This window comes from Lepidochelys olivacea, assembly GCF_965140295.1.
Source record: "Lepidochelys olivacea isolate rLepOli2 genome assembly, chromosome: 1".
In the NCBI taxonomy this organism is placed as follows: Eukaryota; Metazoa; Chordata; order Testudines; family Cheloniidae; genus Lepidochelys; species Lepidochelys olivacea.
Window position 1 is genome coordinate 251,382,830 of NC_140411.1, and position 15,590 is coordinate 251,398,419.

The following is a 15,590-nucleotide window of genomic DNA, read 5'->3' on the forward strand; positions in this document are numbered from 1 at the left end:
ATGATGAACAACTAAACAAAAATTCATTTCCTTGGTCAGTCACCAATGGGAGATAACAATTAATGCAATAATATGAAACACACACTTCTCTGCCAGTACTTGAATAATCCCTGCACCTCAGTGATAAAGTTAGTGGGATGGCTTCAAGTGTGAAACTCTCTGTGCAACTTCCAAGCACACTGTTGATCAAGCTTTATGATCTTAGAACATTTTGGTTGGTTCATCTTAAAGATTTGCACTTCACATTAGCATCTCAATATTCCACTTGACTACATCAGCTTTTTTATATATTAGGTACTTGTTTTGTATTCTACACAAACACCTTTTTGTTAGATTAGTTGTATATATCTTATTGATCACATTTCTATTTAAAATAAACTGCATGGGCTGAACTATTTGCACTGGTTTGTGGTCAGGTTGCATATGCTACAAAATTTCCTTGAACTGAAGGGGTCTATTAAAGAATGCTTTAGATATTTAAAAAGCTTCATTATCTGAGATAACTGTTAGTTGACACCTTTTTAGATTTCCTATATCTAGCAACAAAATTATACCTTCTGAATTTATATAAAATAACATAGATAGTTCTACAGTGTCCATTACAAATGTATAGGCATAAAGCATATAAAATAGAAAGAAGGAATTTACTTCATAACTTAGCAAGAGTTTATGGTTAAACCAAGCTAGTTTAGCTTTTACTCAACCTACATACAGTATCCTGCCTATGAAAAAGAGTATGTGCTGTTTGATATGTTTTAAAAGCTTAGGCCTAAATTAGGCCAGGGATTCTCTGGCCTATGTCTTGAGATCTATAATATTGTTGTTAATTATTTATTCCATATTTTCTGTGTCATCACTACACCAATCTATGGCAAGCATTTTGAAGGTTTTCATCATAGTAGAATATTTATGCTGCATTCCAGTTTAGAAACTAGTTCTGTTGCAACTGTGTTCAAAAACTATTCCTGGTCATGTAGACAACGTTTTAAAATCACTAACTCTTCCTGGAAAACTTTAGACTATTTTTTAGCTGAGGAACAGTTCAATTTCTAGTATTTGTCAAGCAATTTCTGTACTTCCTTGTTTTTTCTTTTCTTTTTCATTTTAAACACATATATGTAAACTGACTCTCTTGCTCTGTAAGATTTCAGCTGCTTCTGCAGTTCAGGGCAAATCCTGCCCTTTCCTCTACTTCAGTTCTGCTGCCGCTGGGTTCCTCTAACTATGCGATTCTGCTGCACGTTGAGAGTGAGAAGGGTCTGGATATGAAGCACTCAAGCATAGGTTTGTTTGGAACGGATCTGAGCTCTGTGGGTTCTCCCTGCTGTGGAGGGGAATGTGGGATGGAAGAAGATGCCTTAGTGATGAGCACAGTATAAATGTCAATGGATTGTGATCCTTGTGGGTCTACTTCCCCTGCCTGTCCCTGAATACAGGAACTGCAACCTGAGTGGAGCCCTATAGTGCCCTGACCTTGCAATAAGCAGCCCCTGAGTAGCTCTGCTCCCTCAGTGCAGAGGATTCCTTCCCCCTTCTACTTCCCCTCAGCCTTCTCAGGCATTTGACTGAGAGGAATGGAACTTGCCCCTCTATGAAGTCACATACTCCTGACTGACATCATAGTACTTTTCATACCAACCAGATGTGGTGTGTCTCAGCAGAGGATTGGGAGTAGAGATGGGGGGAAAAAACGTCTCCTATTAACTCTCCAATAAAGATGATGTTTCTCATGCAAGTGACTCTTGTAATGAAGAGTTGAGGGAAGAGAAATACTGAAAACAGGCCCAATAAATAGAATGTTTCTCAAAGTTTTCCACAAGGCATCAGCTGGATCTTTGAGACAAAGTCTCTTTTGGGAAATTAGGCACTTGACTGTGGTATCACTGTAAATACCTCGTAGCGAATGGGCACGTGAGGCATGTTCCAGGTGAGTGTTGGGATTATTGTTGTATGATTTCCCCTCTATCTGGGTGAAGATGCCAAGTTAAAAACTTTAGCAAGAAACGGGTGCAGAGGTGTAAAAATGCGGTGCCCAACAACAGTCAAACTACTCGTTTATTCACTCTGTTCCAAATGGGATGCTGATTTGAAAATCCATTTTCCTTCATTATGTGTGTGTTTAAGACCTGTACATCCTATCCTTCTCCAGCATGATCCTGGAAAGTTCCATTGAGCTTCTAAAAATAATCAAGCAAGATCTGGGTCCAACTCTGTATTGACTGAACTCAACATGAGTTTTGCTGTTGCCTTCAGTGGGAGAAGCATCAGGCCTACTCTGGGCAACTGTATGCTCTCTTTAACAAAGAAGTCAAAGTCAAAATATCTAATGTCTCACTCTCAAGATTTGTGACTAATCGTCCTCCCTTTTCAAGAAGCTTTTAAGAAATATTCCATATAAACTAAGGTCCAGCGAGATCAGTGCTATTTGGGATCAGTATGTGCCCAGTGATTAATCCTTTATGTCGCCAGTCTTGAATTGTGATGCAACTGTTCTTGGACAACTTGGCAACAGCAAACCAGCAGAGCTGCTATTGACCCAGAGTAGCATCTGGAAGCAATGGCATTATTAATACAATAAGCAAAGTTTTCTGTGAATTACTGTGCTACTCTGTGGAGCTGATGAGCTGGTTAACACCTTTTACTTATTTTGTGAGGCTCCAGCACTGGAAAGGAATGAATGTACTTGTGAAGCACCGAGAACTAAAATAGCAGTGATTCAGTTATAGTCGAGCCAAATCTTCTTAAAATTAAACTCTATTGTGTTAGAGATTTTTACTTTTTTGATACCTATATTATTAACCTCTCTGATAAGAGAGGGAAATGTAATACAGTGATATTGGAGAAGCCTCGCACATTACATCTAAGCTGTTATCTCAGGGGGCTGAATAAGAAGAAACTACTTTTCATCTTATATGTTATGGGGATCCGATGAGCAGAATGTCTAATTCTTAAGGTTACTAGATATTTATAAACCTAGTTCTCTTTGGGAATAGTTTAATTTGCATAACTTTCAAATAGGTTGTGTGCAATATCTATTTTTTTCTTTAAATAACAACAAACTATGTTGGATGGCCCTAGCAACCAGGAATTTCATGGGTGGTGGAGGATGTATCTCACTTGAAAGTCACTTTTAACTATGGCTCAAACCATTTGTGATTTGAAATTCACTAGCATTTGATAGCTTTATATATAAGTAGCTGTGTGCCCATCATAGAGAGGCCCCCTTGTTGGATCATATTAAAGAAGTTCTGTATTAAAATCACAAATGAGTTTGATTCCCCATAGTTTAAATTCCAGGGTATTACTAATTTAGAGGTCTCTTGGTTTTTGGTACTGTTTCTCTCCCTCTATGTGTGAAACTTGCAAGCTGCTAATTGCGTTAGTACATTCTAAGACAGAGTCTGTTCTCAAAGCAATTCACACAGAGAGAGACTCAAAGCAATACTCTGTAACAACAGAAACCACACCCAGAGACTCCCCGCCCTTTTGTTGTATTAACAATTGTGATTAAAATAGAGATAGAGGATGTATGTGGATAATAATGGTCAGGGAGGTGCCAGCCTAAGAATACAGTGTCCATTGGCTGAAGAAGGCGTCAAGTGGAAATAACCAGAGGACCCCCGGAGGGCAGACTGGAATCCACCCAATAGCCTCAACAATGGGAGAACCAAAGAACAAGATAGCACATTCCTGACGGCTCCGTGCTGCCAGAAGTTATCTGTTGATTGATTCAGCAACAGCATGATGAAGCAATTCCCATAGACTGGCATAGGAAGAAATTCCTATAAAAATGGACTCTAGAAAGTGAGAACTTTGGGGTCTGATTCTGCAAACCAACTTCCAGGAGCCTCAGATGTGCATCTGACAAGGCCCTGCTCCCTCCTCCTGTCCAGGCCACCTGGCCAGTGGCTTGGCATGAGCAATTCTAAGGCTGGTAACTATGATAACAACCTTGCAGAACCTGTATGTGTGTGTTTGTATGAATGAATGTGTGAATAAATATGAGATTGAATGGAATGTTATAGCTATAACTAACTGCTTACTATGATTCTTTCTGTATTCACAATAAATGTAGTATTTTGCCTTTTCCCCTTTAATAAGATCCTGCTGGTTTTTATTTTATTGGTATAACACCCTAGTTTCAACTCTGCTTGCTGTCTAATCTGAGATACCAAGGACTGAACTGGCAGGGAAGCAGAATTACCCTTTTGCTTCTTGAGATGGTCGTTCGAGTCGGGGGAGAGTCGTGTTAGAGGGACACTAGAGGATGTTTGCGCTGTTGTTGCACCTCTCCTATGGACAGCCTATTTCCAGGGCTGCCTACTGAGCAACTTTCCCGTGCATCAGCAGTATGTTGCCAGATTGTTCACATTTTAAAGAAACTTTTCTATTTTTATTTCTATTTACAGAGCACAGTGGCTACATTGAGGTGGTTTTTTTTTTTTCAAATCTATTCCACATACACGTGATATATTTCCTCTTTTATCTTTTTTCCCCCTCCTCATGCAAACCTGTGGGCCAACTCTGATGTCTCAAGCAGCAGCTATGTAAATATTTATTAATGCGACAGTCATCAAGGGGGGGAAAAAAAGTTGCTTAATTCCATTACACAGGAAACCCTTAACTTCTGCCTCTCTCTGAGGGTGCCGTCAGTGAGAACAGGAAAAGTTCACAATTAGAGCTGGTTTGACAGACTTTGCTCCCTTGGTTCCTGTTTCACTACAGACTGTCATTCATGTAACTGGCAGGTTTTATCTGTTATTGAGGAGACTTCCCCATCAACCTCAAGGCCAGCATTGTGTAGTGAAGGAAAATGGAGCTTGCAGATCTCTTGAAATTTCCCGTCATGGAAATCAATGGAACAACAGTAACAGTGGCTCTGCTGGTGATCCTCCTAATGTTACTCTGTTGGTAAGTGTATTCAGACTAATATGAGATCTATGTAACACTGAAAGCCAGCCAAAAAATTTGCGCCAGGAGTAGATTCTCCCAGCAGGAATTCAGCACCAGTGTATCCCCTCAATCAAAATGTCTTAGTGTTTCATTTTAAGAGACTGGAGTGGAGGCAGATACTGAGATTAAAATAATAAAATAGACACTTATTAGAAAGTCTTGTCAAATTTGTGAGAATTTTGTCTTTTCTATAGGGGTTTTTTTTATTTTTGTTTTTTAAAATTTCCCTATTAAAGTCTTTAGTATTTGGAGTAATTTCTGTGGAACCCTATCAAATTTCATTTAATACCTCCTGGTTTCATCCCCATTAAGTTTCCATGTGAGAGATGTTGAAGGTGGTCAGATTTTAAAAGGAAAGAAGTATAGCAGGGGTTCTCAAACGGGGGGATCACAAGGTTATTACATGGGGGGGTTGCGAGCTGGCAGCCTTCAAACCCCGCTCCAAACCTAAGCCCCGCTTTGCCTCCAGCATTTATAATGGTGTTAAATATATAAAAAAGTGTTTTTAATTTATTAGGCGGGGTTGCACTCAGAGGCTTGCTATGTGAAAGGGGTCACCAGTACAAAAGTTTGAGAATCACTGAAGTATAGTGTCGCTTGCAGAGTCTTGGACCTTTCTCTCTCTTGATCTTACCCACACCCTTTGTTTGGCTTTTAAACTCAACCCTACCAACACCGTAAACGCTTCTTGAGTTCCCTTGCTTATTTTTTTTTTTATTTCTCACATTGGGTACATAGTAGACTGATAGTAGGGGATGGGGAGGGAGGCTTATAAAGTAGGAAAGAACTGGATTACAGTGGACAGAGAACCTTGCCTATGTGTGCTGATTATCTATTAGGCAAATTAGCAATAGTTTACCTGCCATCTCTGTTTTTACTACAGCTGTGCCTCAAATCCTCCCCACTCACCCCATCAACAGCCATTGTTCTTTGTTTCTGTGTGTCCAAGGAAGAGATTACTGGAAAATGTTAGGAAATCTAAACTAAATGCAGTCTTTAGACCACCTGCAAAGATCAAGATAAAACACAGTAATAACACCGTAGGTGTGTCAATGAGAGATGCTCGCCTGCATGTGCCCTGATTCTTCAGTCTCTTAAGGCCTCATCCATTTCCATTTAAGTCAAGGGGCCGGGGGCCGGGGAACTCCTGCTGACTTCAAAGGGAGTGAGGTTGGACCATAGGTGGTTTGGCAGAATGTATTGAATAGATATGTTGGTGATCCAGTTTGGTTTAAAATAATAATTGACCCAAACCACCTCTGAAAAGTTACAGTCCAACCCATCTGTTTTGTGGTCTGTTTTTTGAGATCCGGATAAATCACACTGGGGATTCTTGCTGCAGCACACCCAATGTCCAGTGTGGATTGTGGTTTAAAAGCCATGATCTGGCCCATAATCATTACTAAAGCAAAACTCCCTTTGACGTCAATGGGGATCTTTGCCTGAGTCAGGAGTCCAGGATCGGGCCCACAGATTAGTTCATGCTGTTTAGACCATAGATCGCTTTCAGCTGCAAGGAGGGGAACCCCCACCCCCTACAATTTCAGGAGCTAGAAAAGGGGCTGGAGAGCCCCATTGCGGTGGGAGGTTGCAGGCAAAGCCACAATTACTGCTTCTTAACAAGCTTCCAAAAGTGCACAGTTCTGAGCAGTGCATGCATCTGCCATCAGGTGTGCATTTCTTAATATAATAAATCCACATGCAGACCCAGTCAGGTGTGTGCTTTTCAGGAGTCCATAACTCTCTGTTAAATCAAAAGCAATCATTTTGTTCAGATTAAGTGAAGACACTAAGGGCTTGAATACACTTCTTGGGGGATTGACAAGCGGCGATTGATGCATCAGTGATTGATTTAGTGGTTCTAGTGAAGACCCGCTAAACGGACCGCAGATCGCTCTCCCGTCGACTCCTGTACTCCACTGGATCGAGAAGAGTAGGAGGAGTCGACGGGAGAGCGTCTCCCATTGACATCATGTAGTGTGGACCCTGTGGTAAGTAGGTCTAAGCTATTTCTATTTGAGTTACGCTATTCACGTAACTCAAATTGCGTAGCTTAGATCGAATTTCCCCCGTAGTGTAGACAAGGCCTATGTCCTGGGCAAAATTAATTGTTGGCATCAGTAGCCACAGAACTCTATTGACTTAATGAAGTCAATAGAATTGTTTCCTGTTTTGTCAGTCATGGCTTTGACCCCCAGCCTGTGCTGAACTTCAGCTTTCAAGCTTCATTTCTTTTGGGCATAGATTTGCTCAAAAGAGTGTAGTTAGAATTGTTTGAAGCAGAAAAAGGATTCACTACCAGTTGCAATTATAACTCTTGCTGCTGATCTGTGGAGATATATTAATACAAGTTGAGATAATTAAAGGATACAGATGCCTAGGGACCATTGTTTCAATGAAAAGACAGTGTGTTTCGCAAACTTCCCGTAGAATGTGTTGGGCAACCTATCTGAGCTGTCCTGTGAGAGTTCACCTTGCGGATATAATCTTTTCACCATCCATTTGTTGTTTATTCCAGTAAAATGTCATGATTCAAGCTGTGTCATTAGTGGCTTGAAATCCGTCTGCAGTCGTAAGAAGAGAAGTGGCTTCTGCTGGTGTTAGAAGCCTATCAACCTTTTCCAACCTAGCTGCTATTTATAAGGAGTTGTTAGGTCTGCTGTGTGTTATAAATACTCCTTCAGGGCTGAAACCTTGCAAGCAGGGAATTATTGAAAATAATACGCATATGGTTGCTAATAGAAATGTGTCCATAATTCTAGAGAGCATTTACTTGCTATATTCATGTAGCATATGCCATTGTGCAGCTCCTTTGTAGTGTCCCTGCACATGGCTCTGATGGCACGAGCAATTAAGTAGTTAAGATGCCATGAATGTTTCCATTCTAACCCCCTATTTTCATTTGCTTGTAACTTTCTGAAATTTTCATTTTTCAGGCCTGGCCTCTGCCTGAAGGTTGCTTTTTATTTGTTTGTTTGTTTAATTTTGAGTGAAAATTGTTCAGCCATTTTGCATGTAAGGAGTAGGAAATTATTGCAATGTATCTCAAACACCTCTTCAGCAGAAATGTATGATTTATGTTATAGTAATGCCTAGAGACCAGCCAAGATCAGGGCCCATTGTGCTAGGCACTATACAAAGAGAGGGTTAGAGTATGTCTGTTCTGGCATAGCAGCGTCACTGAAGTTATGCTGGCATAGCCCCATAATGTAGAAAATTCCCTTCCATTGGAGTAGGCTGTGCCATCCCTGTAAGAACACCACCTCCCCGAGTGACAGCAGCTATGTTGATGGAAGCACTCTCCCATCAGTATAGCTGCATTTACCCTGGCGGTTAGGTCAACGTAACTATGTCAGTCGGGGGGTGGTTTGTTTCATACCACTGATCAACATTTTATACCCCTGACCCCTGTCGACCTAACTTTTAAATGTAGACCAGGCCTAAGAGACAATCCTGGCCTCCAAGAGCTTAAATCTAAATAAACAAGATAAAGAGAAGGTGGGGAGGAGAGGCAGGCAAAGCATAGCTGTCAACTCCGAGGGGCTCAAGCATCCACTGAAAAAAAAAAAGGGGGGTGGTGCCGAGCACTCTCTGGGCCTAATTAATCTTTTGCGGGCCCTGGATCCTGGACCGTGTCCCTGCCCCCCAAGGCCCTTGCCCCCGCTTGGCTCTGCCCCCTGCTTGCATCGGGGGTGGGGGTGGGGGCGGGGGCAGAGAGGCGCACCCACCAGCAAAAACAAAAGTCAGCACCGGTGTGGCAAAGGGATATGAGTAGAATGAATAATGTGATGCTGGCAAATGTCATGTTCATTCTACAACTTTTTAAAAATCCTTTTTGGAGGTTTGTTAGGGGACTAAGTAAACAGGCAGCTGGGGAGGGGAGAAGAGACTGGGGAAAAATTATTAGGAAAGGATGGAGGGCAGGCAGAGTCAGGCAGAAGTGGAGTGACTGTGAGGGAGGTAGGGCCAGGAGGGATTGGAGCAAGCAGCCAGTCAGCACATGGGGGTGACTGTCTAGAATAAAGGATTGATGACCTCACCAGTGCCTGGTGGTCCTTGCTGTAACAGCTGCTGCATGGAAGTAACCCTCAATGAAGGGAACTGCCTTGAGTCTTCTGAAGAAAATTGTTTTAGGTTTCACCGAGTTATGACCCTTTGAAAATCACACTCTACCCATACATGGTACATATCTCTCCCCCCCACCCTTTTTAAACAGAAGAGTCCCAAAATGCACAGGTCCAATGTAAAACCTTTATCTCATTATGAAAGTACTTTGCTTTTTTTTTTTTTTTAAATTAAGTGGATAACATTTATAGTGGCTATCATCTGTTACTATTTTTGTCCTTCATTTAGAAACCTGTCTTTTTAAACTGATTAAATCTTTACAGGTTTACAAAATACAAAAAGGACTAGTTTGGCCACATTTTCAGTGTTTATTCAGCAAGTTGGGTGCTGAATTCTGTTGAAAACCTGGCCAAATGTCACAGAATGCTGCTGGGTGTTGAGCACTCTTGAAAAATCTGTCCTCATCTTCCCCCTCCATTTCTCTGATAACCAAAATGAATACTCTGGTGCATTATTGTCTTTTTTTGTTCTGTGTTTGCACAACATCTAGCACAATAGGGTCCTGATCTAAGACAAAGGCTCAAATAATTAATCCTAGTAATTTATCAGAAAAGTTCCTCCTAAGCAGACTTTCCTCTTCCAACTCCCAATGTGGAAACTAGCAGTCTATTCACTTAACCTTCCTGTGGCTGAGTTTCCTCATCTTCAAAATGGGGATAATAATATCTCAAAGGTTTAATTAGTATCTGTAGAGCTCTTTGATATGCTACAGTGAAAGATGCTATATTATAGCTGTGCAAAGTAGTATTATTCATTTTCATTTTAACTAGATGCTGAGTTGGGTCTCCCATGCTTGGCTGTGGGTGCAAACATTATTTTGTGGCTTTCCTTTTGCTGTCTGTGAAACTGTTGATAAAAGGAAAGCAGGAACTCCTTTTTCTTTGAAAGTTTAATGTACCATAAGCTTTACATTATGAAGACACTGTCACAGCTCTCTGACGCATGTGTTCAAACTAGATTTTCAACTGCTTGTCTAAACAAACCTGATTTTTTTAGAAAATTGGAAGGTGAAGGGGAGGTGTGTTTGTGTGTGTGAGAGAGACAGACACACACGCATTTCTCATTGCACGCTTAGCTTTTACCCATTGTGAAACAGGCACTTATGATGTCCTTGCCTGGTGCTGCAAAGCCAAATCATTCAAAAGGCATCAGTTTTACATTTAAAATGGTTTATTGCTTGCATGATACCTAGAGGCGCTCATCAGAGATCTGGTCTTGGTAATGTCCACACATGTAATAAAAAGACAATCCCTTCCCCAAAGAGCTTACAGTTTGTATAAATTAGAGAAGAATTGGAACTAGAACAGTTCTTTTAAACCCTTTCCGCCCCTGAATTTTAGGAGTTTGGATAAAGTTGAGAGATGGATCAGCAACTAAACCTTGGTCTGTATTTGAATCAGAGTTCACAGCTGAAACCCATCTCTAACTGACCGATTTAGAACACTCAGACTTTGGGACAGCTTGGTTTCAGATATTTCAACCACTTAATGTTGGGAATGTTTAGATCTGGGGTTTTGTGAGGTCCCAGAGAATACAGATAAAAAAAAAAAAAAAGGCTCAAATCCAAGCCCTAGTTTTGCAAAACCAAAACCCAGATGACAAAACTTTCCAAAACTTAAACCAAAATTGTCTGTATCTTCTCACCCATCTCCAATCATGTGTAATCTAAAAGCTGGGTAAAAATGAATTGTATCATAACTTTGATTTTAAAACTGTAGTGCCTTGTGAAAGGTACCAGATCAAGAGGACTAGAAACTGGGGTACAGTACTACAGTATACTTACCCACTGGATGCAGATGTTGTGTGGGCAGTGCCAGCTTCTCCTCACTACATCAGTCCTCGTTAGCTGAAAGGCCTATCTCTGAACTGTTTAGCCCTTAAGATCTGAATGGGCATGGAGATTAACTACTCTGCTGAGACTGCCAGGAATGTTGAATGTGATGGTTTTGAGATGTGCACCCATTTCCACAGGAATTGTATTGAGATTCCCTGTTTCATTTTTTTTGTTACAGCAGTGCTGTATCCCAGAAGGGCGAAAAAAGTCCTCTAGTATACCTTCAGTAATATTGCTGGTGTGTGTGCTGTCTCTTTGTGAGCTAAGGTATTCATACAGTGTTTGTGACCTGTAGTATCTGGGTGCATTATGTTCAGTTTAAAAGTCAAAGTATGAGTTGTCCCTGTTAATGACCTAGTGAAATTACTGTCCTTGATAAGGGAGCTGCCTCATGGATAGCTGACTGGGAGAGGGCGTGGAAACTTTGAAGATGATACACTTCCCAGAGAAAGTTGCTGTAGGAATTGGACAAAGTCAAGAAAATATGATCAACCAAAGGAAAAGAAGAGAGAAAAGAGAAATTAAAATCTTACTTTAATTTTCCGCCTAAAAATAAAAATCTTCATTCCTGGGAGAGAGGAAAAAAATGCTAATGGGAGGAAACTGTTTCTTGTCTGATTTTAAAAGGATGTCTCTGTGTGTGTGTGTGTGATTTTGGTTTGCAGATGGTATGAAATTAGGATCTAGTGACTTGTGCGGTCTGTTTGTCTTTGAATACAACAAACCCTATGCATTACTAAAGGTACTAAAAACCCAGATAAAAATAAATTTTGCTTACTTCTAAATAAATTCATCTTCCATAATGGTATAAAAGGGGAAAATAATTACACTGTTTTAGTGGTGGTTTGCTTCCTCCTTAGTTAATCTTCTTTGGAGGCAATGGTGGTGTACAGCTTCTCTTTCAGATGTTGCTAAAGTTTTGTTTTCGAAATGCATGTTTGTTTCAAGGTAAAGTTCTTGAAAGTATGAGCCAAATGTGACTTTATGTCAACTTAAATAAAAAGTACTAAAATTATTTTCTGAAATTTATCAAATCAGATGTTAGGGCAAGGGGTTGGCTCTGAAACCTTCAAAGCAGTAAGAGTTCTACTGGCCATTCATATCAGTAGGGGTGGGAAAACTAGTTTTGATAAAACAAGAATTTGTGTAAATCAGGCTTTTTATCCAAAGATCAAAAGACTTTTGACTTTTCCCCCTTTCAAGTAATTTCCTCCACCACCACCCCCCCGACATAACCCTGCGCTTCTTTGTTCCTGTTTGAACCACATGTGTTGAAAGCAGCTTCTGCAATATTTGCAGGCTAACTGGTAGCCTTATGAGAGCATGCTTTTTCAAGACTTCCAGCCCAGCTTCACAGATTCAAGACATTCAGTTAAGCATCCAAACTTAGGGCTGCTGGGAAGTGGTTTTCACTAGTAATAGGTGATACAACAGGAAACAGAAGTCTATTTAATATGCCAAGAGGCTAATGTAACATGTTGAGGCCCTCGTGTTTGTGAAGTAGCAGCCTGAGCCCAATTTGCATTCTGGTCCCTCACTAAATTATGTCTCTTATGAAATCTGACCCTCTTTCTCCAGTTCCATTCATGAATGACCAGCTTCACAATGAATGACCTCCGCTTCTAGCCCACTACAGAAGATGTTGAGCACCTTGTGGGATTGGGGCCCCAAAACTCTGATCCTTTCTGCAGTTCTCCATTACTTTTACTAATGGGCTGAGTGACCCATGTTTTATAATTTGGCAGCCTCAGAGAGTGTGGTTACCCCCATACTAGTAATCAGGTTGACAGGTGGTGGCTGGGTGGGAAACCCTTCATTGTATCCTCAGCTGGCCCTGTTGGCTGCTTTTCAGAGAATGGCCCTTAAGCTGGAGAAAATGCTTTGCCTAGTTCAAAAGTTCCACCACGTGAGGTTGCAAGGATCTGACTGAACAGGAAATATGGGCAAATTCCCACTGATGACAGAAAATCTTCCAACTCCTCATTCCTTCCGTCATACAGTCTTACATCAAGCAAATCTGGGGTTTCCACTAAAATGTCAAATATAATATGACATTGGAATTGTGCAATGTGTGATTTCCCCCTCTGAGAAAACCAGTTGGCTCTGGGTGGGCCAGACCAAGCTTTGCCTGAAAAGGAGCAGAGTAAGCTAATGAATTCTGATTTGGAAGAGTGCCAGGACACTAATGACTAAATATCTTTCGTTCTGAAAACAAGGAAGATCTGAATATCTGGTATGAAGTTCCATCACAATATTGATTTGTACTGTTTTCTTTCTGAAAACAAAGGTCTCTTTATTTTTGGGTGAGATGGAAAGGAGTTCCTTGAAATCATTTTTGTAGCTTCAGAGCAAAATACTTTTAGTATCTTCATAGGATAAACTATAAAGGCCCTTTTATTTCTGATAAAACTGTGTGCTCCTTGAGCGCGGTATAACATTGATACCCTTATTTCTCTCCTTAAGGGTGACATTCAGAGGAACAGCACAAAGCCTAGGCCCCATTTTAAGCCCTCAAAATAGGGCTTAAGTAGCACATAGGCCTTGAGTTAATTTGCTGCATAGGAATGAATTGCACCATATTAGTGTCAGGTCAAGGGATCCATACTTGGGTTGTTTATTCCTATGTAAATAAAAAGGACTCTTAAATTATTCTGGCATAAAGTTTGATTTAGAGTAGGGAGATTGGTTCTAATGGTGCACTGAGGTCGTCCTGCAGAATATGTTAGATCTTGAGACTCCACTGGAAAACTTTTAGAACCCAGGTGGGAAATAGCCCTCCAATGCTGTAAAGTTAGTTAAATCAAACAAAAAGTTCACAATTGTTAGATCACCCCTGGCACAAGCTGACAGCGGCTAGGCTGCTGGCCTTCATTTCTGGTGAGTAGGGATGTGACTGCAGAAGCTGCCCACAGCCATTGCTCCACTGTGGGCTTGGATTTGGGCTGGTCTAGCTTTGGAAGGGCCAGATTTTGCAAGAGACAAGTTGACTCAATTCCTTTTTCAGGAAGCTTCTGCTAGTGGGGCTCCAGAGAAGCCAGATTGCACTGGGAGTAGGGAGACCTGGATTCTGTTCCTGTCTCTGCCCCTGGCTTGCTGTGTGGCTTTGGGCAAATGACTTGCCTCTCTTTGCCTGTTTGCCCTCTGTCTGTGTTGTGTATTTGGGATTTTGGGGGCAGGGACTGTCTATGTCTGTGTCTGTATAGTGCCTAACATAAAGAGAGTCTGGGTTGGGGCCTTTACACACTACTGCAGTGCAACTAATAAGCCGTTTTAAAGATGCTGCTTTCCGCTGGCTGACCCCCCATGGGGGGAAGGGGCTCTGGTGGTGGGAAGGAGTGCAGAGCACTCCCTAGCTTGAAGTAATAATAGCAACCAAATGCTTTACAGTTTTGTTCAAGGGCTTTCTGCTCCACCACTCTAAAAATTGTTCTGGTGCCCCTGCCAAAGGGATGATATTGGCAACACCACTGCCTCCCCTACCTCCCCTGGGATAAATACCTCCCTTCCCCTGGTTCAGTTGCCCTGATTCAAGGGGTATAGATTTGCAATTTAAATTATTTGAAATGCTCTGGGCCAAGCTCTCCTCTGGCCTAACTCCGCTGATTTTAAATGGATTTAATCCAGCAGGCAATCGGGCCTTGACTGACCAGACTTTCTGAGAAGTTGAACGGTAAACATAAAAATTCTCCCTGTGCCATGTCCTCGCCTCACATATATTCCATAGTGTTTTAACAAGGGCAACTTTTATTTTCCCCTCCGCTCTCTCAAACTTTTTAAAAATCCACCTATGGACCCTCATAAATAATGTTTCATTATCTTTTGTTTTCTCTGCTGGCTCAACTGTAGTTAGCTAATGCTTTCCACAGGCCTGGGTCCCCCTCTCAGAGAGAAGTGGAAGTAGGTAATTGTGCAGTATTTGATAGACCTGCTTGAAAATTACTGGTGAAAACTTCCTTGGAGGTGCAAAAAAATGGCTATTTGGACAAAACTGAAATGTTAGTGAGAATTTTCATTTTTGTCAAAAATCTTGGGGTATGTTTATTGAAAAAAAATTTTTTTTTAACAACAGAAAACAAATGAAAACCTGAAAAACTTTGAAAATGGAAATGTTTTGCTTTCCTCTAGGTTTTTGACAGAAAACAGAATACATGTTTTGAGGATCTCTAGTGTATGATAACCACAGATGAACAGGCAGCAGAAGGAGTGCAAAGTAATTTTATTTTGTAGGTCATATTTAAAAACAAAAATAAAGTGAAATTCTTTTTAACTTTCCTAGGAACAGAGCAGATTTAAAGAATAGATATTTAGAGTCCAGTTCTCCAGGGCCATGCACTTTCTGTCATCATTTACATCAGAACAGTTTCTGTTCTGATCTGGTAGCATTTTACACCCACTTTCTGTGGATGTAAATGACTATACAGGGTGCAGGACAATGGCGAACCAAGGCATTGGTATTTGCGAGTGGACTGTACCCACATTGGTCATAACTATGGTAACTACCTCCCCGTCCCTGATGTCCCCCCTTTCTCTCAGTTCCCTGGAAAATTCAGGAATGTAAGGGATAGGTTTGGAAATGATCAGTAGGCAGGAAGGGTACAAAGAGGGTTATTGGGGCTAAAAATGTTGGCTTGGTAATGATGGGGTGATTGTTCTTGAATGGGGTGAGGAGGTAGATGGC

The 15,590-nt window shown here is 41.1% G+C and overlaps 1 protein-coding gene across 4 annotated transcripts in view; it reads left to right on the forward strand.

Annotated features, from left to right (window-relative positions):
* TBXAS1 (thromboxane A synthase 1) overlaps positions 1 to 15,590 on the forward strand; it is a 324,038-nt gene that overhangs the window by 16,265 nt on the left and 292,183 nt on the right. For 3 of the 4 annotated variants that reach the window (XM_084632610.1, XM_084632609.1, XM_084632612.1), the window contains exon 2: positions 4,749 to 4,911. The exons of the other annotated variant lie outside the window; for it this stretch is intronic. In XM_084632610.1, the coding sequence (XP_084488736.1) occupies positions 4,814 to 4,911 (98 nt within the window). In that variant the 5' untranslated portion in view covers positions 4,749 to 4,813. The remainder of the gene's footprint in view (positions 1 to 4,748; positions 4,912 to 15,590) is intronic. 4 annotated transcript variants of the gene reach the window in all.